General features: G+C 41.4%; 1 protein-coding gene across 1 annotated transcript; it reads right to left on the bottom strand.

Moving 5' to 3' along the window:
• Positions 1-376: 376 nt before the first annotated feature.
• LOC108604722 (pituitary homeobox homolog Ptx1) lies at positions 377-16,595 on the bottom strand. The gene is made up of 5 exons (XM_017994300.1): positions 16,240-16,595; positions 13,932-14,695; positions 7,307-7,447; positions 6,496-6,749; positions 377-1,929 (listed from the first exon to the last, which is right to left on the bottom strand). Exons 2-5 carry the CDS (start codon positions 14,419-14,421, stop codon positions 1,345-1,347), a joined length of 1,470 nt encoding a protein of 489 aa, XP_017849789.1. The 5' UTR covers positions 14,422-14,695; positions 16,240-16,595; the 3' UTR covers positions 377-1,344.
• Between the last annotated feature and the right edge of the window lie 6,312 nt (positions 16,596-22,907).

Genomic DNA, 22,907 nt, shown 5'->3' with positions numbered 1-22,907 from the left:
TTAATTTTGCATTTTGCATAAACTCATTTGTTATCTGCAAAATAATTTACATTATGTGGCCATTTATTTAATATGTTAAAACGCTGGCAAATAAATCGTGCACAACTTTATTTTTTTGTTCATAATTTTTATTGTTGCTCTTTTTTATTTAATTTGCTTTGTTTTTTTTTTTTTAATAGCTAGTAAGTGTACAATTATTAAATTTATTTATATGCGTATTAGTATTTCTGTTGTTGTATTTAATCTTTTTGTTTAGTTTATACGACTAGACAACTCCTTAAAAACTGCTACGGCTTTTGATATAGATTTTCATACATTTGAGTTTTGATAATGATAGTATTTTATATATATATATATTTTATATAGTAGCTAACAGGGCACAGAGAACTGAAAAGATTGTAAAAGTTATAGGCGGAGTTCTGTTTGACTTTATTTAATTAAATTGTTTTTTTTTTTGTTTTTTTGGTTGTTGCTTTAAGTAGTTTTATTTATATAATTTGGTTTACATGCTTACTATTTTGTTATAACGCTAGATTTAGGATCAAACTTCTTACAAGTACAGCTTGCTGTTTATAGACTAAATATTTGCCTTGATAATATTTACAGAAAACACTTAAAATTATACATTTATTTAAATGAACGCGTGCATACAGAAAAACATAATTTTAATCAATTTGTAATTAATTTTCGTGACTGTAATGCCAACTAATTAAAACTGCACACAACAAAGTTCGCTTACTTTGCATTCCATTCATTTATTTATTAAATTTTTGTTTTATTAATGTAATTATTGTTCTTCAAAAAAGTGGGTTTTATGTTTTTTTTTTCAGTTTTTGAATTTAATTATTTGCGCTTAGTGCTAAGTTTTTTGTCTGCTTGCGTTAATTGTACAATTAACAAATTGCTATAGTTTACTTATTATTTCCATATCGAATTTAAATATTATGCATATGCAATTGGTAAGTAAGCAAACGCTCAATCAATGATCTCCTCCTCTGCATCCGTGCCGTTGTCATTGCTGCCAGCAGCAGCAGACGACGACATTAATCCATTGGCATCCATTGGAGACTTGTTGTCCTCATTATGTGTAACCGATGCGTTGTTGTCATCATTGCCAGCTGATCCCAAGCCCAAGTCGCTATGCTCAAGCAGCAGATTGTTGTTGTTGTTGTTGTTGCTGCTGTGGTGTAGGCCATGCATGTTGCTGCTGCTGCTGCCGCCGCTGCTATTGTGATGTTGGTTAAGGTGGCTCAGCTGCTGCTGCATGGCGTTGCCGTTGTGCTGATTGGAGAAGTGCTGCAAGTGGTGCTGATGCTGATTGAGCAAAGCACCGAGTGCGTTTTCTCAGACAACATCAGTCACGCCGTACTGGCAGGCGGACAGTCCGGCGGAGTTGGAGCGCGACACTGGCGAGGGCGCCGAGTAGGGGCTGCTAAAGCCGGTGGCATGTTGCTTCGCCTTCAGACGCAGTGTGGCAATCGACGAGGACATGCTGCTGCTCATGCAGGGCTCGGCGGCAGCGCGATACATATACGGATTGGCGGGCGTTGTATACGGACAAGGCGTGGCGCCCACGCCCATGCCCACATTCGTGTTGGTCAGCGTCGAGCCCATGGAGCCCGGCAGCATGGAGTTGCTCACTGCGACGCCGCTGCTGCCCGTATTGAAGCAGTTCACCGAGTTCTGATGATGATTGCTGGTGACCATCGAACCCAGTGGATTCACTGGCCAGGGAAAGGGCTTGGTGCCCAGCGGCGAGGGCACCTTGGTCCAGTTGTTGTAAGGATACGATGTGTACAGCGAGTCATCCGCAAACGGTTGCATGAACTGTGTGCCAAAGCCAGACTTAAAGTCCGCAGCTGCCACAGCTGCATTCATTGCATTGCGCTCACGCTTGCGCCACTTGGCGCGCCGATTCTTGAACCAAACCTGCAAGCGAAACAAGAAGAGTGTAAGAGAGAGAGCGTGTGGCATGAGATTTGTGGCAAGTTGCTTAAAGTTTTTAAAACGACGGCGGCCATTTTCTTTTATTGCGTCGCCGCGTCGCATAATTTATTATATTGCCGCCAACTTGAAAATTTATGTATACGCTGCAGACGCAGCAGAGAAAACTCCACCGAAAACTGCACCACACCCCCCACAGCCCAGAGGGGTTCGTAGCCAAAAAGGGCGCTGCGTAATACGCATGTGCAGTAATTATAAATACAAATATATATAAATACTCCAGAATATTGTTGCTGTTGCTGTTGCTGCTCTGGCTGCTGTTGCTGCCTTTTTTTTTTAATGGAGAGCTTTATATAAATAAACTCGCTGTGCTGTGCGCGCTGTGGCAAAAATAAATCAAAATTATTTTGCAAACAAAAAGTAAACGTATATAAAAACAAAAGCAACGCAGCAGCCAGTAGATAAAAGAACAAAATGGCAACTTTGTAATTTATTGCTGAAGTTTGCGCAGCGCACACAGAAAACAGCGAACGCGCTACTCAAAGCTCGCAACAGAGATACAGATACATAAGATACAAGAAAAACCAACAGCACAGCCACTGGGGGGTGGTGGGTGGCTGGGTGGGTTGTATACAAATGACAAAAGCAAAGTCGCAGCCAGCATTGCTGATGAGTTTGCGCGTTTGCTTCATTTGTACAAAGTTAACTTTAAGTTAAAATGTTGTTCGTTGTTGCTGCATTTTCCCATGGCAAAGGCTAATTAAACCAGTAAATGTTGCCGCATGCGGCATTCCCATGGCCTATTTGCCACCAATGTAGCTAAATCAACGCTGCTGTTGTCGCTGCTGCTGGGGTTGCAATTTATTGTTGCTGCCGTAACTAACTGCAGACGCACGCAAGAGTTTGTGTTGTTTGTTTGGCAAATTGTTGAGCTAACACTAACAAGTGTAGCAATGTTGACTCGTGCCAGCCAAAAATTACAATTTAATGCGCATTTATTTGCAGCGGTAATTGCATTAATCGCATTAGCTGCGCATAGTTAATTGAAATTGCATGAGGCGCTTCAGCGTGAGAACGCGAGCTGGAATCAATGCGGCGGTCACAGCCACTGCCAATTTCAATATCCTGCAGCCAATGTGTCAATTTGTCAAGGTACATCGCTCAGCAGCATCATCAGCATCATCATCAGCATCAGCTTTAGCCTTCATTGGGATGCAAAACTAACGTCATCGATCTCGTCAGCTGTCATTTTCACGTATCATTTAGCAAGTTGTTGAAAAAACAAAGCACAAAAAAAATAAAACAGCAGCGCTTGAGTTTGCCTTTGCCTGATGGCAAATTGATGGCACTCGCATCACACACACACACACACAAAAAAGAAAATAGAAAATTGACAACGTGTGCAAAAAAGAAGCGAAAAACCATTTTCCAGCCAGCGCACTTCAGTCCGCAAGCAAGCAAATCCTAATTGGTTTTGATGAAAGCAGCAATGACACTCTGCTTCTATAAATTTTCTAACGCTTTATGCTGCTGCTGCTGGTTGCTGCTGCTGCAACGCTTCATCAGGTAAAGTTGTTAAAAAAATTGAGCATGTGGCAAAAGTTACGTTTTGCTTTTTTTTTTTAGAGGGTCTTCCTATTGTTTGAAGAGCTGCCATTTTGATTGATGACCACAAATTGCAGTTAAATACGTTTTTATTGCTTAATTCAAAGGGCCCTCTCGCAATCGCTTCTAACTGCAGCTGAAGTGAAAATTTTGATTGCTTAGCTAAGTGATAAGCCAAAAGGCAAAACGTAGCTGATAATAAACTAAAGTTTTTTAACAGAATTTTTATGGAATGCACTTGTACTTGTTATGATAACTTAGAATAAGTGACAAGGTTACGGCTAAATAACATTTCAAGCTAAAAAGCAGTGCAGGTAATGGAAATGTATATAAAACATTTAAATACTGCGTATTGTGGTCTAAGAAATTTAATGATATATAAAAAAATATATGCAGCAATTAGATACTAAGTATTGTGTATAATATAAGTATTTACTGAAGTTTATTAATAAGTAAATAAATTGTATTTATTTTAGGTATGGTCTTTTTTATACGCCTACAGTTTGTTATGCTCAGGTAAGTTGGATTTTATATTATTTATTTCTTCATTCAGTTTCATAACTTGTACATTTTTTATAAATTTATTAGTATACTCTTTGTGCTCAGTCTAAAATCTAAGCAATTATTTATTCAGTACTTTACTAATGCAACAAAAGTGAAGCTATTTTCACTACTTCATTGTTAAAAAATATGAATAAATAAACTGCATTATAAATATGTTGAAAAAACTAACCAAACTATTCTACAGCAAATATATCTACATGAGTATAGAGAGCCCACAACAAATTATACAATTTGGAAAAATAAATAGACAATTATAAGCAAATTTAACTTATGAGCTACTAGTAACTAAAAAACTGGAAGAACTTGCTTTAATTTAAACAAATTAATGTAAGACTCTTATGTGCTGTTAATAGTTAGTGACTCGTTTATGCTTTTCAAGCTCTGTTTATCTAAATTTGTAATTGTAACTATCAAAACTAACATGCGCTTTATAAGTTAATGCCTCAATCTATTGTTTGTATATCCCAAATGTGTGTTTCACTCTTTAAGTTCCGAGAGCTACAACACAATCCCCCGGCAGAGTGAGAGCTTTCACATTTCGCAGTCTCGCTCTTCAGTCTTGTTAAGCACTAACTGCATATATTGCGGCGCGTTTATGGCCATTCACGTTTTTTATGCCGTGGCTGCCAAATGGCTTTCCTATAAACACACACAACAGAACAGAACAGAGCAGTGTTTGTTGTTTTCCAGGCCATTGCCAACACCTGACCTGACCATAAAGAGCGCCCTGCTGTTGCTGTTGTTGTCAATTGAACTTTTATACACTCGCTGGCCCATTGGTTTGGCTCAATGGCTTGCGAGAGCAGCAGCAGCAACAACTGTGTTTTTTTTTCATACGCAGTTGACTTGCTGCTGTTAATTAAATTAAATACGTTCGGTGTTAAAAAATTGCTAAGCGAACATATTGCTATAATTGCCGGCGCATGTTAATCCACAGATTAGTAGCTATCAGGCTCAACATGCAAGTGTCGGAAGCAACATTTTTCAGCCCGACTGCAACGCCTTGTTTGCACAGACTTTAGAGCTGCCTTTTTTTCTCGCTCTTTTTGACAACTTCAAACCCTTACAGATTTATCTATATGCAAGTCAGTCTGGCTGTTTGTTTGTTGGGCTAGGGGGGAGCGCTGTAATCCTTTTGTATATTTGATAAATTTTATTGCCTACGCTATTATTGCAGGCAGGCAGGCAACAAATAGTGCGGCGCGGCATCATGATCATTAATTCTCATGCGGTTTCTAATTCATTAAACAACCCTCGCTGACAAATTGCCAGCGCATTCAAATTTAGTTTCGAGGGTTGACACCCCAAGCTAGAAATAAAGTCAAAGCGGCATGCAAACCTTTTGTCATCATATAATGGACCATAAAACAAACTGTATCAATATTTTATGCATTTTACTTGCAACACATGCTTCGATTGACATAATTTAGCCACGAGGGTAGCTTGACACTTGTTTAAGCCTGGCCACAGCTAATTTTCTTATAGCTGCCAGTGAAGTGCCAAAATTCTTGGCATATGCGCATTTGCATAGAAAAGCAATGATGGCCAAACAATTTGTCGTCAGTCAGTCAGGCAGGCAGATGTGCTTTATTTGTTAGCTAATTGCAGTAACATTTGCATTTGTTGAATGTGTCTCGACAGTAATTATTGCTGTCGCCGTTCAATCATCGATCAACAGCGCGTTCAAGAAGTTGAAGATACGACAAGACCTGAGCCCTGGGCCTTTGCCTTTAGCTATCTTTGTTGTCGTGTTTTGTCTGCTACGCATTCAAGTATTTGCTGCTAGGCGCCACTTATGCGCTCTATTGTGTTTACCAACTATCGTTTACAAACAATTACAACGCTTGTTGCCACAATGTATATCGCGTAAAGGGGGAAGCGCTGCATGCGGCTCTAGTGTCAATAGGTTGCAATGTACTGCAGCTGGGCATTTGATAAGCCTGTGTGGCGCTCTCGGCCTAGTTTGCAGCTCTCGATTGGCCATAAAAATAGTCGCCTGCGAAAGCTGCGCCAAAGTTTTTGCAATTTATGGCAACTTTGCAAGCGAAATCGTCCAAAAACCCAAAACAGAGGCTGCAACATAAATTCAGCAACACTGCGGCACACAAAATGGCGGACTGGCGCGCTTAAGCCTCCAGTGGGCGTTATGGGCTGGTTGGCCACATATTTACGAGTTGGCACAACGTATTTGTATTAGTAGTGAACGACTACACGTACGTGCTGTGGTTAGATTGCGGTCACTGCGGCTTGCTCCACAGCAACGTCAACTGCAGTAATTGCCGCATAATTGCAACACACACACACACGCACACATCGATGTGATGTGTGTGTATTTACAATTTGCGGTTGGGCGTTGCAATTAATAAGTTTCGTTCTGCTTACCCGCACTCTGGCCTCGGTGAGATTGGTCCACATGGCGATCTCCTCGCGCGTCGACATGTCCGGATAGCGATTGCGACTGAACGTATGCTCCAGCTCCTGCAGCTGCTGTGAGGTGAAGTGTGTGCGCTGTCGGCGCTGTCGCTTGTTCTTCTTGTCGTTCTTGGGCTCATCGGCGCTGGTGGTCATCGGCTCGTCATGCCCGGAATTTGATATGTTCTCTGTTTTGATTGTGGTCTCGTTGACGCTGCGATTGCCTGCAATCAAGCCCAAAGGGTATACAAGTTTATTATTATCGGTGGCACTCTAGCTGGCGTTACTAATTGCCCTGCACAACCTTCAAATGACGCCAGCCCAACCCCAACCCCACGCCACAAGCAAACTTCAAACGCCAGACCGCCTACAGACGTAGCCTAGTTTATTATTATTTCGGTTGCTACCAGATTTACAACCCGTTAATGTATGTTCCATCGATCATGGGGCGGCAAGCTTTCTCTGTTCTTGTCGCTGCGCAGCAACAACAATAAAAACTTAATCAAATAAACTAAATGAGTGTGCGGCCATATGAAATATCAGTTTCGGTGGCAGCGACAACGACACAACGAGCCAACGACAATGTCGTCGTCATCATGTCGCAAATCAAAGCATTCTAATCGAAAACTAAACGGACGCGAGTGAGTAAATTATACCGACAAAGGCCAAACCCCCCAAATCGCCACCCACCCACCCCCACGCCTAACCAATAAGCGTTTTGCTTTTGTAAAATTATTATTAATGTGCTTTTTTTTTTCTTATCTGTGCGACTGCAACTTACCATCTTTGCGATCCCGACTCCGACTAGTTATGCTGGATGTTGCTGATGTTTGAAAGTTATTCAGATGCGTGCTATCCAAACTGTTTGCTACGGCGGTCATGGAGCTATGACTATCACGAAAATCACCAGTTTCGGCCCAAACTGAAAAGAATAAACCAGCAAAGGGCATAGGAAAAATACAAAAAAATTAATGTTTTAAAACACAAGTGTGCAGGCTTTAAATTAACTAAGAGACTATAAAAACTGCGCATAAAAACAATTTATAGCAACTTAGCCCTTTGGGCTAAGGGCTGTTTGTTTAAGTCAATTAAGCATTAAGTGTTGGCTGCTTGGCCGGCCGTCTTAATGGCCTTAAGCTTGGGCATAGCCGACGGCAAAACTTTGCAGCTGAAGCTGCAGTTTAAACTATAAATCTATAAAAACAATAATAATTACGCACAGTTAGTCACGCTTAATTTCATATTAATTAGTTTGTAGCCTTTGACATGTTCGCCCATTCAGATTTATGAGCGAACAATTGATACTCTCGAGCAGAGCAGCGACCCAAGGTGTGTGCCCATATGGTCTGAGGTCGCGACTTCCTGGCCACAACTGCGCTAAATCTTATAGACTTCCTTTCGGGTCTAGCCTAATTTATGGCATTTTTACATGTTGTCAGTTTTATGTGGTTGCCAGCCAGCCAGCCAGAGAGAGCTACCAAGGCAGCCTGGCTGCAATCACCCACAGCGACATTTTGAAACAATTAGTTTGAATCGTCGTCAGCTTGTTAAATGTGTGAAAGCGGAGAGTTCCCTAGCCCAAGGGCTCGAGGGCTGTTTAATTTTAAATTGAGTGCACAGCGCCTACAGCAAAGTGTTGGCAATTAGTTAGCATCAACGCTAGCACATGTGATTAAAGAAAAACGAAAGAAAGATCTACATGGCATTAAATTAAAGATAATGCGCCTTGAATTATTTGTATTACATTATTCAAAGGCATTAATATTCTGTCTATGAAGCATTTAGTTTTATGCCTGTTAATAGCTTTGTCAAGATAAATATGTAGATTGATAATTGTTTTAAATAATAATTCAAATTTAGTTGCTGGTTAAAAGTAAAGAATTTTGCTTACTCAAATGAAAGAAAATATTCTACTTTTAATATATTTAAAGAGATCTATGGCTATGCATCTATTTGTCTACAATTGTTTGATAGAAACAAAAGGCTAACATCTCTGTTTCTGATATAAACATCTGATTTGCTTACTACCCTTTGAACTTAGGCAAGCTAGAAGCTGTTAACATTATTGTCTACACTACGCTGCACAATTTAGAAAGATTTCAATTTTAAGATTTCAGTTTAGTCTTCAAAAAAATGTAAATTCTTTTATTTTTTGTGTGTCACATAATGATTGCCAGCAAATACCAAAAATACTTCTTAATAGCTGCTGTTCCGGCTGTGCTTGATTTCAACCTGAGCATGTGCCGTTAAATGGGTCGCCTACTTTTGCTACACCCCCACCCGTCGCCGCCACTCACACGTAGCATAGAATGTAAAAATATTTTCTTAACGACGCGCTCTAAAAAACGCAACGAAAAGCACGTACCACCACAATTTTTATTTGTTTAAATATATTTTGTCTATTTTCTAGTGTTGCGACTAATTTGAATTTGATTTTTTTGTGTCCCCCCCCCCCACAAATCGCTGTCGACTGTCAGTTGGCGTTGACATTTGTCACAGCAGTTGCTGCCAAGAGAGATCTTTACAAGAATTTTCAAGGTTCGCCAGTGCCAATAATTGGTGGGCGTTGCTCCAACATGTTGTTGGCGTTGTCAAAAGCTGTGACAACAAGTGTCAGTGTGTGTCGTTGATTTTGGCAGCCATTTTGCAGAGGCGTTTGGGCAAGAAGAATTGCTGACTAAACGCGTCAAAAGTAAACAACAAAAGTCAATGGAAAAAACACACCCCTTCGGGTCGAAACTATTAATCATGCTGCAAATATGAAACTGCAGAAAAACGAGAAATAAATTTTTGCTCAAGCAATGATTTTGATTTTTATACAAACACAAAGAGAGACAAAGGTAGAGCCCATTTGTCGCATTCATTCATAAACATTTTCCAAACACACACAAAAACTTTGACACACGACACAGCAGCATCAACAGCAGCAGCCAAGCCGAGCTATAAATTACATAGCCTGTGTGCTGTCAAGCCAAAAGAATCCTGAAAGGACCAAAACAAACAAATAGACAAACAGACAGACAAACAGACAGACAGACAGGCAGGCGTATAAAAAGGATCGAGCTAGAGAGACAGAAAAATTGTGTGAAGCGGTAGGAGTAGCCTGGACTAAACGTACGCCCTAAGAGTGCGTCCTTTGACAGGACACACACACACACAGGCACACGAAAAAAATAAAATCCAATAAAATATCAAGCAGGAAAACCATAAGCAACATTTACTTGCAGCATTTTGTGACCAAAAACAAACGATTAATGTGACAGTTGAATTTGGGCAGAGACAAAGGATGTGTAGCTATATCCTGGCTGCTATTTTGACAAGTTAGCTGTGTGGTGTGCGCCAAAACTAAACCACTCGAGGGATACACAGGCAAGAAGGGTTAAATGCTTGTGGTTATATATTTTTCAATTTCACGCTACATTTGCTGCTCTAAGAAAAATAAAAGTGTTAATTTGCGACAGGTTTGTTGGCCATATGCTGAGATTTCACCGCACTCCACTCCAGTATAGGCATAAATATTTATGTTGTAAAAATTAGTTTCATTGCATGGCCGCACAACAAAAAGTTAATTTTTATAACCAACAAAGTTAATCCTTTATGCGCGCTACACGTTATGGCAATATAATGAGCTTGAACTACAGACACACACTCAGATATATAGAAACATATAAAAATCACTACAATAACATTGACATGGCCGCCCTCCAATTGCTCCCAAACTAGGCAAAGAAAAAGGCAAACAACCCTCAGCAGCAGTCTCGGCCAGAAGCTCATTAGCCAAGGACCTGCAGATAACACAGTAAGGACCCAAACTGTCTTTTTGCCCCAACAGTCAGCCAGCCAGGCAGCCAGCCAGCCAACAAGCTCTTGTTGTAGTTTTTCCACTGCAATGGCTTTTTGTTCTCTGCTTTGTTTTTCTTGTAGCTTCAGAGCGAGTAATTTTCTCGACTGTCAGCTCAAATTTTTGGCTGCCAGTTGATGTCCGGTTGGGTCATTTGCCAGCGCCAGTGTCTGCTGCCTGGACAAATCCTGCAAGTTTGTTTCCTCAGATAATCTCTAATGCGACATTTTTACGAAATTGCACGATGCCGGATAATGAGAAAGTGGAGGCGGCGGCGGCCAACCCCAAGCTACGCTGCGAGGTAATTGCGGCTCTGGCGAAGTTTTTGGGCAAAGAGACAGCTGTAGAGTTAGAGTTAGACTGTAGCTGTAGCTGGTGTGGGCAGTGGGTGGTTGGGTGGCTGCTTGCCATAATGACATTATAATTTATATAAACGAAATCAGTGCCATCAGCTCTTGGTAGAAGCCACACGGATTGATATATGGCCAGTGCAAAAACTAGAACTGCACTCAACTAAAAGTGGGCGTCGTCTCTTTCTCTCATGGGTGATTATCATTGTTGGCTTGGGCATGAAAATTTATGGTGTGTTTGGCATGGCAATTGCATTGCGATCTTTGTTTTTGCGGCTGCCACACAGTTTGTTGGCAACTTCACTTGACATATGTGCGCAATTTTCCACAGCTTTGGGGATTGCTTTAAAGCCACAGGCCACAGGCCACAGCCATAGCAATGAACTTAAAGACAAAATGGCTGTCTACACAAGCCAAAAAAAAAATCGATAAAATGTATTTATATTCATAAAGAAATTTTGCTTTAGTCAAGCCTACACACACACACTCACAAAACACAAGCACACCCTCAGCTGACAAATGCGAAATATGTCTAGCCGTCTACACGTTGAATTTAAAGTAGCTACAGGATATGCAGGACATAAGAACGGCAGTCTGTGCAGCTTGTTTGTTTTTATTGTAATTTACAAAATTTGTAAACGTGCGTAAAATGTTTTTAAAGCAAGAAATCTACCCGCAGTTTATAACAGAATTATTATAGCTCTGTCTTTATTGCTCTTGCATTGGTATGAAGCGGATCTTGAGTCAAAATAGCGCTTTGTTCTAATAGATTGCTAGCAAATTCGAGTCATTTAAGAATAAACTATCTTTTTTTGAATATTTAATTCCCTGCTTAAACATGTATAGTTCTGATTGCGAGATATGTTTCTATTGATAGAGCTTCAGAGAAGACTTGAATCTGAATGGACTAACTTTGCCTTATTACTTATTTATAAATAGAAACTTACAAAATAAATTATGAGTGGAGTATGCATAAAATGCAACTAATGAGTTTAAGAATTGTATCTCAAATGAATGACTGTGCCTTGCTTAAGCTAACGAATTTATTATAATATTTGTTATTTATTATGTTTATTTGTTGGCAATCTCACAATTCAAAGCAAAGAATTTCAAATTTTAATTTCTAGCTAAGCGCTCTGCTATCTATAACTACTATATATGCACTCTTAGAGCTGCACGTGCCATTAACACTTTGCACCAAACAAACATCAACAGCAACAACACAAGCAGTGAGGCAGTGAGCATAAGAGATTTCAACAGAGTTGGAGAGCAGCATGCAGGGCCACCAGCTGATATACGAAGAAGAATATCATAATTTTATCAACAATGGCAAACATAGGCGCTTTTGTTTATACAGCATATCTGTAACAACTTGGCAAACACACACAAAAGGACTTGTAATAATAAAAGCAAAGGTAAATTATTTCTTCTGCTCTTACTATTTGCATAGCAACCAAAAAACTGCTCTGATTTGGCTTGTTATATGGCTTAGTTTGCCTTGGGGCGCAGATACGAGCACTAGACAAATAGACACACGTATGTATAGACATATGTAGATATAAACAGAGCGCCTAGATAACTGGCCAATTTCAAAAAGACAACAAGGTCACTTGAAAAAAAACTTGCAACAGCTGCTAACAACATTAATTTAGCTAAAGAGTTGTAAGCGCTTCAAATGCAATAAAAAGCATTTAATTTTTTATGTTTTTATGTTGTGTTTGTGTGTGACATAAAATGTTGAAAAATTAGTGCAACTGAACTTGAAATCCTTTTGAGCGCAGCAACTGAAATAAAAACACGCACAGAAGCCATAAAATGTTGCTTAAAAATAAACTAAATCAACTGAAAGGTGTATAGAGCATAAAAAAAAAAACAACACACAAACAACAGAAAATAATAACACACGTATATAAATAAATTTATATAAATTCATAACACCAAAGCAAATAGCAGACGGTTTGATTTCTCTGCATTGGCTTGGGGCTGGGCGCTAGACCATTAAATTGGCCAATAATTGAAAATCCAATTGCAATGTGCAACGTATGCGGCTACGACTACGGCTACGGATGCGAATGCGGACACGTTGTGTGGCCATTATTTAAACAAGAGCGTAAACAATAACGACGACAACAATAACCAGCAGCAGCTACAAAGTGAAATTTGTTGGCAGCATGCACCTGAACCAAACCCAAACAGCAGTTTCAACTCTGCTCTGCAGCTTTGCCCTCTGTCTGTCTGGCAGTCTGTGAGTCTGTGTGTGTGTGTCAAAGGATAACTGCAGTCGTGCATATTTTAAATGCGCACAATTTTTGTGTTAAATTGTTTTGGCACGCAAATAAATGTTGCAGGCAGCTGCGTTCAGGTCGCAGTTCAAAGTTGTTAACCCCACAGACAGCAAACAAATCTCTTGACTAAGCAGACACAAAATACTTTTGCTGCCGCTACGAAAACTTTTACAATTTAGTAGTTTATATTTAGTTTGAAACACCTACAGACACATCCTGTGGCACTTGATGCAGTCAAACTCCCATAACAATTAGCCTAAGCGAAACAACAAACACTTGACTGCCGCTGCATATATCAAATTACCAACGAAAAAAATCGACCCTTCAGCCCATAGCCTGCAGCCCTGGGCACTACGCCAGAAGGGTGCTCAATTAAGCGTGACATGCGCAACAAAAGTGAAATTTGTTTGTTCTTGGCTACGCTTTGATGCAGATTATGCGCTAATGATTACACAATGATTATTATGAATATGCATGAGAGATGAGAGATGCGAGATGCGAGTTGAGAGGCTGAACAAGTGTCTCAAATTTTGCACATTGTTTAGAACGCTTGAATAATGATTAAGTGTTGGGCTTGGGCGCGTATTGAGAGCGTGAACGATTGCTGTAGCGAATGATTGAAGAAATGCCAGCAGCTGTTGCTGACACTTTTGCCAAAAAGCATAAACAAAAGAATGTGAATATGCACACTTGTTGAAGCGGCGACAAACACACAGCCATAGCGATATATATATATGTGAGAAATTATTACGCATACGCCACCGCTCATGGCGTGGCTGGTATTTAAATTATGGCCACATTAATTAGTTGTAAATTTGTAAGCTGCGCCACAGCTGGCGACAAATAAATTGTACAACAAATTGGCCACGAAATTGACTTGTGGTCTGGTCTGGACTGCTCGTCTGTTCGTCGTCTCTATTCGGTACTTACTTCTGAGTTTCTCGAGCGGCTCGTGCTTTGGTGTATGCGGCGGCACCACAGCATGATGCGGATGCTGTGAGTAGCTGCCGACCAGATCCTGGCCCGCATGCAAATGACTGAGACTGCTGATGGGCATCAGGCTCGAGATGGCGGGTGAGATGCTAACCGAGGAGCTGGAGTCATGCAGACTGTGATGACTGTGCAGATGATCCGTGCCCGATGCACTGCTGCCGCCACCATTAACAGTGGAGCTGCCGCTGCTCAGCGCTGTGCTTGTTGTAGTGGCGCTTTCAGCTGAGCCCGCAGAGCCAGCGCCATTGGCTGTGCCAGCGCTCACCAAATCCTGCAGACACAAGCCCGTCGACTCGGCTGACATGGCCTCCAAGCCGTTCAAGGCACCGCTAACGACACCGCCGCCGCCTGCAATGCCGCCGCCCGGACCGAGTGTTGTGGCCGAACTGGTCACAACACCACAGCCGCCGGCGGCGGCGCGGTCCATGCCTAGATACGTTGGAAAAATGGTGGAGAAGCTCTGGGCCACAGCCTGGTGCGGCTGATGATGATGCAGCGCGGACTGCTGGTGCGCCGGATGCGCCGGATGCAGCGGTGGCAAATGATGGTCTCTGCCGTTGAACTTCGTCGTAACGACGTCCTTAAAGTGTTGCAAGAATGTCGTCGTCTTGAGGCCGGTATCTTCCAACTGTGGCGAAAGCAGATCCAAATTGCAGCCGTAACTGTGAGCTCGCGTCGCTGCCCAAGAGCGCGTTGCGATGCTGCAAATGAAAGCAAAACAAAAGGCAAACATTAGACAACAGAGTAGAGAGAGCAACAACAAATGCTTATAACAGTAAACTGTGTATATTGTTTAAACAAGTAGGCTAGGCTACCTGGCGCTTTTATCACATCAAGGCAAACAATGCGAGCTTAACCCAAACACCAGCGACAACGGCAACTTAACACCAAAGACGTCAAGGGGTTAATACCATCAACAGCAACAGCAGCAGCAGCAGCAGCAGCAGCTGACGATGCTGACTCTTGTAATTGTTATTAACATTAAATTGTAGCGTCTTGCTTAAGATTTCTACACTTCGAGTCCAAGCAAAGAGTCGAGCTGGCTTATCAGACTGCGAGACGTCGGAGTAGCGGCAAAAGCAACTGGCAACTGGCTGAGAGATAACAAGCTGCTGCTCTTATCAATGTAACAATATTTACATTTCTGTGAATTCAGTTTTTATGCTACACACACACACACACATATAGCTGTATATATGTATTGCTGTTGCTCTGCATAGACTTTGGAAATTCTTGGCCATAAATAGGCGCTAACTAATTAATGCCCTTTGTGCTCAAATTCTTATGCAGCGACTGACAGTTGGCCCCAGACATTTCACTCTCGTACGCCTTGCTATATGTATCTGTATCTTTTAATATATATCTGTCTGTGTGTGTGTGTCTGCTATCGCTAAATTGTCGCGCGTTGCAATAAATTGTTATCTAATCTCAATCATAACAAAATAAAAAGCATTCAAACGCGAAATAAATAGTTGTAAAAAATTTAATAAAGCGCGCACCACTGAGTTATTAAAGAAAATTACTGTCTACAGCGTAAAATTCTGAAATTTAATTTTAATTCTGATTGTTTGTGATTTTGATTTGTCACTTTCGATTTCGTTTCGAAAGCCGCTCGCTAATGCTGCTTGATCTGCACTTGATCCCTAGTGGATTAGTGTGGCTGTAATATTAAATCGCTTTGCGGTTGCTTTAATCTCAATCATAAACATCAATTAAACGCTTCACACAGCGCTTTATATTTATTTACGAGCTGCCGCCATAAGTAGCAACAATTAATGTTTTTAAATATTTTCCTGATGAAAGTTGATGCTTTTGTGGTTTGCTGGCATATTTATGTGTCTATATAATAAATACTAATGCCAAGTCATTTCTATATATTTAAATTGAAATTTATTTGCACAATGCTGTTGACTAGTTTGAGTTATCAGAAGCGTTGGGCGCTGCCATTTAAATTTAAATGAAATTCTCGCTTTCTGTTTCTTGTTTGTTTATTTTGCATGTTTTTTTCCACAACAATTGCTTACCAAAGAAATTGCGAGTTTAATTGTTTAATGACGTCAATGACTTGGCAAACCAGGGCTCCATAAATGTGCGACAGTTGTTGATGGAATATGTGGGATTAGTTGCCTGATTTATGGTTCAGCTCAGCCCCAAAACAAGCGTTTTATTAACGGCTAATTGAGCTGTCAACAATGTGCTTAGCTTGCTTAAAATTAAAGTATGCTAAACTAATAAGTAAACTTACCTCGAATTGATGCAAAGAAATTGAAATTAATCCACTTGCTAGTTGCTGTCAAATTGACAGCTGCAGTTTGCACTGCTGTAAGTTGTAAGTTTTTTGTTTTATGTAAAATGAACTTGCATTTGTTTAAACATTTGCTATTTGCTTGTAGGTCGCGCGTGGGTTGCGTCGGCAATAAATCTTTTAGCAGATCGTATATAGTTGGGCTAACAATCAGTTTTATACACACACGCGTTAGACAGAGCGACTGAGAGTGAGAGTGAGAGCGGGACGGCTGATTGAGTTGCGGCTTAAATAAAAATCACAGTGATTATGCTAGTGATTAATTTTAAGTAACTCATGTATATGTTTTTAATGCTCAGCTGTTGTTATTGTTGTTGTCACACATACGCACAATTAGGTTGAGCTTTTTGCACACACACACAGAGACACATAAACATATATGTACATATATAGATAAAGCCGGCTGTTGATTCAAAATCCGCGAGCGCTTTAGTGTTTTAATAATTTAATCCAGCGCGTAATTAGGGTAAGTATATGGGAAGTTGAATTGTTTGATTGGCGCACAAAAACACAAAAAGCGGAAACAACGCGTCTGCACCCGTAACAGGACGTGGCTGAATTGACAAACGAATTCAAAAGCACACGCAAATGTATCTCATGGATATGCTCGACGACGGCGACGGCAAAGGCAGCAGCAGCAGCAGTAGCAGCAACAGCAGCGAGTGCGTAATGCCAATTGCTGTTGTTGTTGTTGTTTTTAGGGGTGTTGCAGCAGCAACTTGCACACGCAACTTTGCACACACACACACACACAGAGACACGCGCGAAAACGAAACGAGCGAAACGAACGAGCAAACGGTAAAAACGACAACAACTATGACTGCCAACTGGCAACTGAATATCAGAATTTTATTTTTCCAACTAACTCGGCACGCAACGCACTCTGAAATACGCTGGGACAAAGCGCTATCTTATCTAGCAGTCCAACGCTGTGGGTGTGAGTGAGCGAGCAGAGCGCGCATGCCACTGCAAAAGTAACGAGTAGCGTAGCGTTGTCGCTTGCGAGAGCGAGATGCCCAAACCAGCCGGCAAAGACACACCCCAAAACGGTTTCTGCAGCGCTCTCGCTTGTACATGTTGCTCATTAACAGCATGCTGACTCCACAAGCAATTTTTGTTTATTGTTGCTGCTGTCGCCTTTTTTTTTTTTTTTTTGTTCTCGCTTGTTCCAGCAGCGCAGCAGCAGCAGCAACACTTGTGCTATTGTTGTTGCTGCTGTTTATTATTTGGCTGTTGTTGTTAGGCGTTCTCAAGGGTTTGATTTGTATTTGCGCTTTGTGGGTCCTTTGAGTGTACGCCCCACCCCACGCCCAGCGTTAGCGTTAGCATTGCCGTTTGCTACGTGCCCGAGCGTTGAGTTCGCAATGTTCATAATAATAAGGCTACTTCTAGCGCACACACACACACTTTGCCAGAGTGTGGAGGGAGGAGCGCCTGCCTGGGTTGTGTCTTTTTACTGGGTGTCAAGGGCGTTTTGTTATCCCATTATTCTGCGTTAGCTGCCGCCATTGTGCGTTGGCTTGTTTCGGTTCCTTGAGGCGGCTACCATGCCTGCCCTCCTCCTCCTGCTGCTGCTGCACAAATAAATAAATAACTGTTCCTTTTGACGTATGCTGCCTCACCCCCCTGCGCATCTTTTTTTTTTTGCAGTTTGATTTGCTCACTCCGGCGCAGTTGGCAGATACTTTTGGCAGCAGCAGCAGCAAATTTATTAAAATTCACAACAGCTTTCGTGCAGTTCATAATTTTGGTTTTTATTTGGGCATTTGTATCGAGTTTGAGTCGAGGGTAGCTCTAGCCAAATGCACTGCACTCTAAGCTCTTTCATTAATTTGCCTAAAATGTAACTCCAAATTACTTGCCGTTGATCGGAGCGCGCAATTTGAAGCACCAGTTCGCTTGTAATCTTTGAAAAGTCAAAGCACTTGGACTTGGTCGGCGCTTTGCGCTTTGAAGTTACACAACTTTCGATTAGTTTCACTCGAGAGGCATAACCCACTCACTCTATGCTCTTCAGCTTGTGTGTGCTTCAAATAAATTATAGCAACGATATGTGTGGGGTGCAAGGTTCAATGGGTTTGGGGGCTGCAACCTTTGCCCAGCCAGCAGCAGTGAAAGTCCCCAGTGACTAGCAAACTGTTAATGCTGCATTGATGACATGACCAGGCCAATGAAATGTCAAAAAAGGGTTATGATGCGCTGTTGTTGTTTATGTAATTACAAACGAAATTGGCATTGGTGAAATTCTATTGAAGAATTTATGTCCGTTGGGGGTTTTACCCAGCGCATATTTCAATTAACTGGATGAACATATATTGTACTTTGACTTTGCTGATAGAGCAGTATGGGCATTTGTTATCTGCCCATTAGCCTAAAACAAAATGGCGTTCGGGGGGGCTACGTGCTAAAAAGTTTCGTGGCAATAAGCGTTGTTATACGTCAAGTGTCTTAAAATACGCATACGCCTCATCATCCCAGGCACTGAAGCTAATGCTAAGCATTTGTAAAGTCGCACGCATAAGCATTTGAATTTGAATTGTGCCACACACACTCACACACACACACACAGACACTCATGTGTGTGTGTGCTATCCGCGCCCTTGTTATTGTCACATATTTCCCTTTTTAAGCAACTACCGAAAAAAGTTCAGCGGCAGCAGTCGCGCTGCAAAGTTCAGAGCCATTGCTCAGTCGCTAGCTAATCCCAGGCTAATCCCGAAACATGACGAAATGAAATACGATGTTGCGTAGGGAGCGCGGTGAAGATGTCGCTGCTGTTGCCCCCAAACTAATTTTGTATGCCGCGGCGACGTCGCAGCAGCAACCGCAGCAGCAGCAGCTGTAGCTGTAGCTGTAGCAGCGGCAACTCTTTCACAAAATGGCGGCATTGATTTCCTGCCCGCCTGCCAGCGAAGTCAATTTTCAGGATTTGAGCATGGCTTTGCTCTCTGGCTGGGCAAGCCTTACACACATTTCTTAGCAGCCAAGAGAGATCTTATGCGAAAAGCACTTCCCGCCAGCAGTCAATAAACTATATGCGCACACACACACAAGCTCAGCAGCAAAAAACGGCGCTTGTGGCACTGGCTCAGCGCCTGTTTGTTTGTATTAGTGTGCGTGGCATGTCCTTGTTGACATTGCCAGCAAGCAGCAACCAGCACACAACATATAGAAATATATACAGACTGATGATCAAGTTCTAACGCTGCAGCAGCAGCAGTAGCAGTCAACAAGCCAATTTCTATAATTAATACGCATAACAGCAAAAGAAAAAATAAAGGCAAGCTGCCCCAAAGGAGCGACAGAGAGTGCTCCACGTTCTGTGCTGTGGCATATCGATTTAAATTAATTTTTGTTAGAGGCATGCTCAAGCGAAAATCCTCCATTACGGTAAAGTACTTGTAACAAAGTCCCCGGTGTCATGATGTCGCACACACACAGATACAAACACACACACATGTATATGCTGGACACACACAGTGCTGAACAGTGAAAAAAGAAAGCAAGGAATGTGGTGTGCTGCAAACAAATTAAGCAACGCATGTTGCCGGCGGCAAGGAAGAATGCAGCCTGGACCACACTGGCTGGATGGAAAATATGATGACATTTCTTTCTGTGCTGCTGTTGTGTGTGCGCAGCGCCGGCAAAAGTTACATCGATTGTGGGCCAATTTATGCGCCAGGCACGTGCTGCCTGTGTATGCGTGTGATATATACAGCCAGGACACAGGCAGCAGGACACAGCAGCAGCACTACATCATCGCACTTACGCATAACCAACGCGCTTGCTCGCTCACTCTCTGGACGCGCTTATCGCACTCGCTCAACGCTGATTGGCTCAACGTTAGCTACACGCTGCTTTATAGGCCACGCCTTTTGGGCAGAGGAGTGGCTTGCCTCAACATGCGCCCGCGTCTCGTTAGTCTGCGCAGCATTTGCCCCTTACAGGATGCGTGCCCCTGCGGACTGTTGCATTTCCTTTGCCAACGAGTGGCCTCAATTGTTTGCAGTGTGTGCTAAACAGCTGTTTAACTGAGTGAGAGTCCATTACAACATTAACATATATATTTTATTTTTCAATTTGTTGTTTTTGGCTGGCGGCACTAGTTAAAAGCCTAATTTAAGCCACTCTACTGCAGCTTTAAGCCAACATCAAACAAGTGCGAAAGCAAGCAAAGGCACCAGCTGTGATCTCAATGCTTGCGACTTAGTTAGTTAGTTAGATATGGCAGCGATATGGGCAGCCTTATCTAGCGATATTTTCAATTTCGGCATCGATTTAATGTTTGTGCGTGTTTAATTGCGACTGCGTTTGAACGCAGTTTCCGTTTGTACATAATTAATTAATAAATCAACGCTAACAACAACAACAAAAAGTTCAACATATGCGCCAACAGCTTGTAGCAGCGTCTTATCAGTTGGCCAAATGGTGGCTGCCAAAGTGGGCGGGGGGGGGCTGCTCGGTGGGTCGTTCGCTCGGTCGGTCGGTCGCGCTGTTGGGTAATCCATCAATTTTCGGTACAAGCGAAAAAAACGTAGCCACAGTGGCAACTTCAGAGGCACCGCCGCCCAATGTCGAAAAGTTTGATTTTCGGCTTTTTATGCGTACGAATTAAAATGGGGATTACAATATCAAAATGTTTGCTTATGATTTATAGCGGAGCAGCACAAAATATAGAAAACCGGAGACAGCCAAGCAGAGAATGCCGCCAAGTCTGTTGCCTCCCCCCACACACACACGCACACATAGCCACATGAAAAAAATTCGTTTGCGGCAAGTTGCAGTTTGAATGCAACGCGGAACGTGAGAAATATTAGGCTCACTTAGTCCAGTGGTTTAACTGTCTAAGCCCCACTAAGCTTTGCCGGATCAAAATGGCATTTTCCATATGCCACATCATAAGCAGCTGTGTGATGCATGCCACACATTTATATAAATAAACATAGAAATTCATAAGTAGAAGTTCAATCATAGGCAGGTGCATGCAAAAGAGAGTTCCACAACTTTCTCACGTTCAACTCAAAAGGGGCAAGGGGTAGTGGGCGGGTTTTACTACTCCCAATGTTTGCTTAGTTTACGTTATTGTGTGATTTCGGATTATTGACTATGTCTTAACTTAACTACTGCATTTGCATTTGGATTAAATGATATTTATGTAGACGCACATGGGCGTGGGAAATGTCAAAGAAAGTTATTTTACTTGAGATTATAGAGATAATCAAGTATCAAGTTGAGTTGCTGCTTGATGTGTGTGTAATTAATAAATGATTACAGTCAAGTAGATTTATTAAAAAACTAAATAAAGCTTATAATATTATTATAAATATTACTTATCAATTACATAAAATAAATAAATGCAGTGATGCCACAGAAATGTATAGAGATTTTAGTCTGAAATTTCTCAAACCACATAGTATGAGACAGTTGTTATTAAAAAATTCTTTTAATTTAAATATTGTGTACCTAAAAGCAAAATCTGTATAGTCTTAAACCAGCTTGAGATTGATTAAGGGTTGGTTTGAGGTTGATTTTAAATTCTGTGGAATTTCAAATAGTAAAAAAATTAAGTCGATTGCTTTAGTTGCCAACACTTACATATTATTTTATTTAATTTATATAAACAACAAAAAGAACATAAAAAAAACTAACTATTTAACTATTTATAATAAATATTCAGAACTCTACGCTTTAAACTGTTTGTGCTGAATTAAATTTCTAATTAGTATTTCTAATTTGAAAATTGATTTCATTTGTTTAATGCAGTTTATTTATGAACACAGCTACTTTCCATAGAGTCTAGAGCCAAAGCAAAGCAAAGAAAGAAAAAGTACAACAAACGGGGCGTTATCTTGTGGGCGGTAGTATGAGTAATGTGGTCTGTGACATTTAAAAATCAGCCTGAATGCGTCGGCACAATGTTATTTTTATATTTTCGAATTATAAAAGCAAAGGCAAGCGGCTTTGTTGTCGCACACCCAAGTGTGTGTGTGTGTGTGTGTGAGATGAGGGTTGAGGCGGGGAGTGGCGGGAATTGTTATTATTTTTGCACTGGGGTCGCGCGCGCATTGCCGCAGCAGAATCCTTGACACGCGCTAGCGCTTTCAAAATGCAAAAATAAATAATTTCAATTTAAATTCGTTGTTGTTTTAAGACAGCGCCGCGACAACAGAGACAACAGCTACAGATACTTGGTAACTGTTTGTCTGCAGTTGCTTTTAGCCTGAAGTTGAACATACGTTTCGCTATTGTTGCTCACTCCTTTGCATAGATAGGGAGTGGGTGTGCGGCTGTGTGGGCGTGGGAATTGGCTGGCCGTCAGCTGTCTTTAATTTCGCAATTATGTGCTTAACTTTACGGCCTGGCCTAAGCCGGCCACTAACTACCAATTTGGCTACCGTATGTGTGCTCAACTCGATTCATGACTCGATGCCAGTCCAGTTATTACCGCTGCTATCAGCAACAGGCTGCAGCTAAGCCAGCTTGTCAATTTTGTATAAAATTTATTATTTTATTTGCGTCAGGTTTTCTTTTTTTGTTTTTGTTTCATGGAGCAAAATTATTTACATTTTCTGCTTGCCGGCAAAATACACATATGTATTCCTTTTTTT

This window comes from Drosophila busckii, chromosome 3R, assembly GCF_011750605.1.
Source record: "Drosophila busckii strain San Diego stock center, stock number 13000-0081.31 chromosome 3R, ASM1175060v1, whole genome shotgun sequence".
Lineage (NCBI taxonomy): Eukaryota > Metazoa > Arthropoda > Insecta > Diptera > Drosophilidae > Drosophila > Drosophila busckii.
This window is presented reverse-complemented; position numbering and strand designations above follow the sequence as displayed.

Coding starts and splice junctions, on each gene's coding strand:
- LOC108604722 (XM_017994300.1), bottom strand. CDS start 14,421: ATGGACCGCGCCGCCGCCGGCGGCTGTGGTGTTGTGACCAGTTCGGCC. Junction 7,448..13,931: donor GCCGCTCGAGAAACTCAGAA/GTAAGTACCGAA, acceptor TATTCTTTTCAG/TTTGGGCCGAAACTGGTGAT. Junction 6,750..7,306: donor GAGTCGGGATCGCAAAGATG/GTAAGTTGCAGT, acceptor GCTTGATTGCAG/GCAATCGCAGCGTCAACGAG.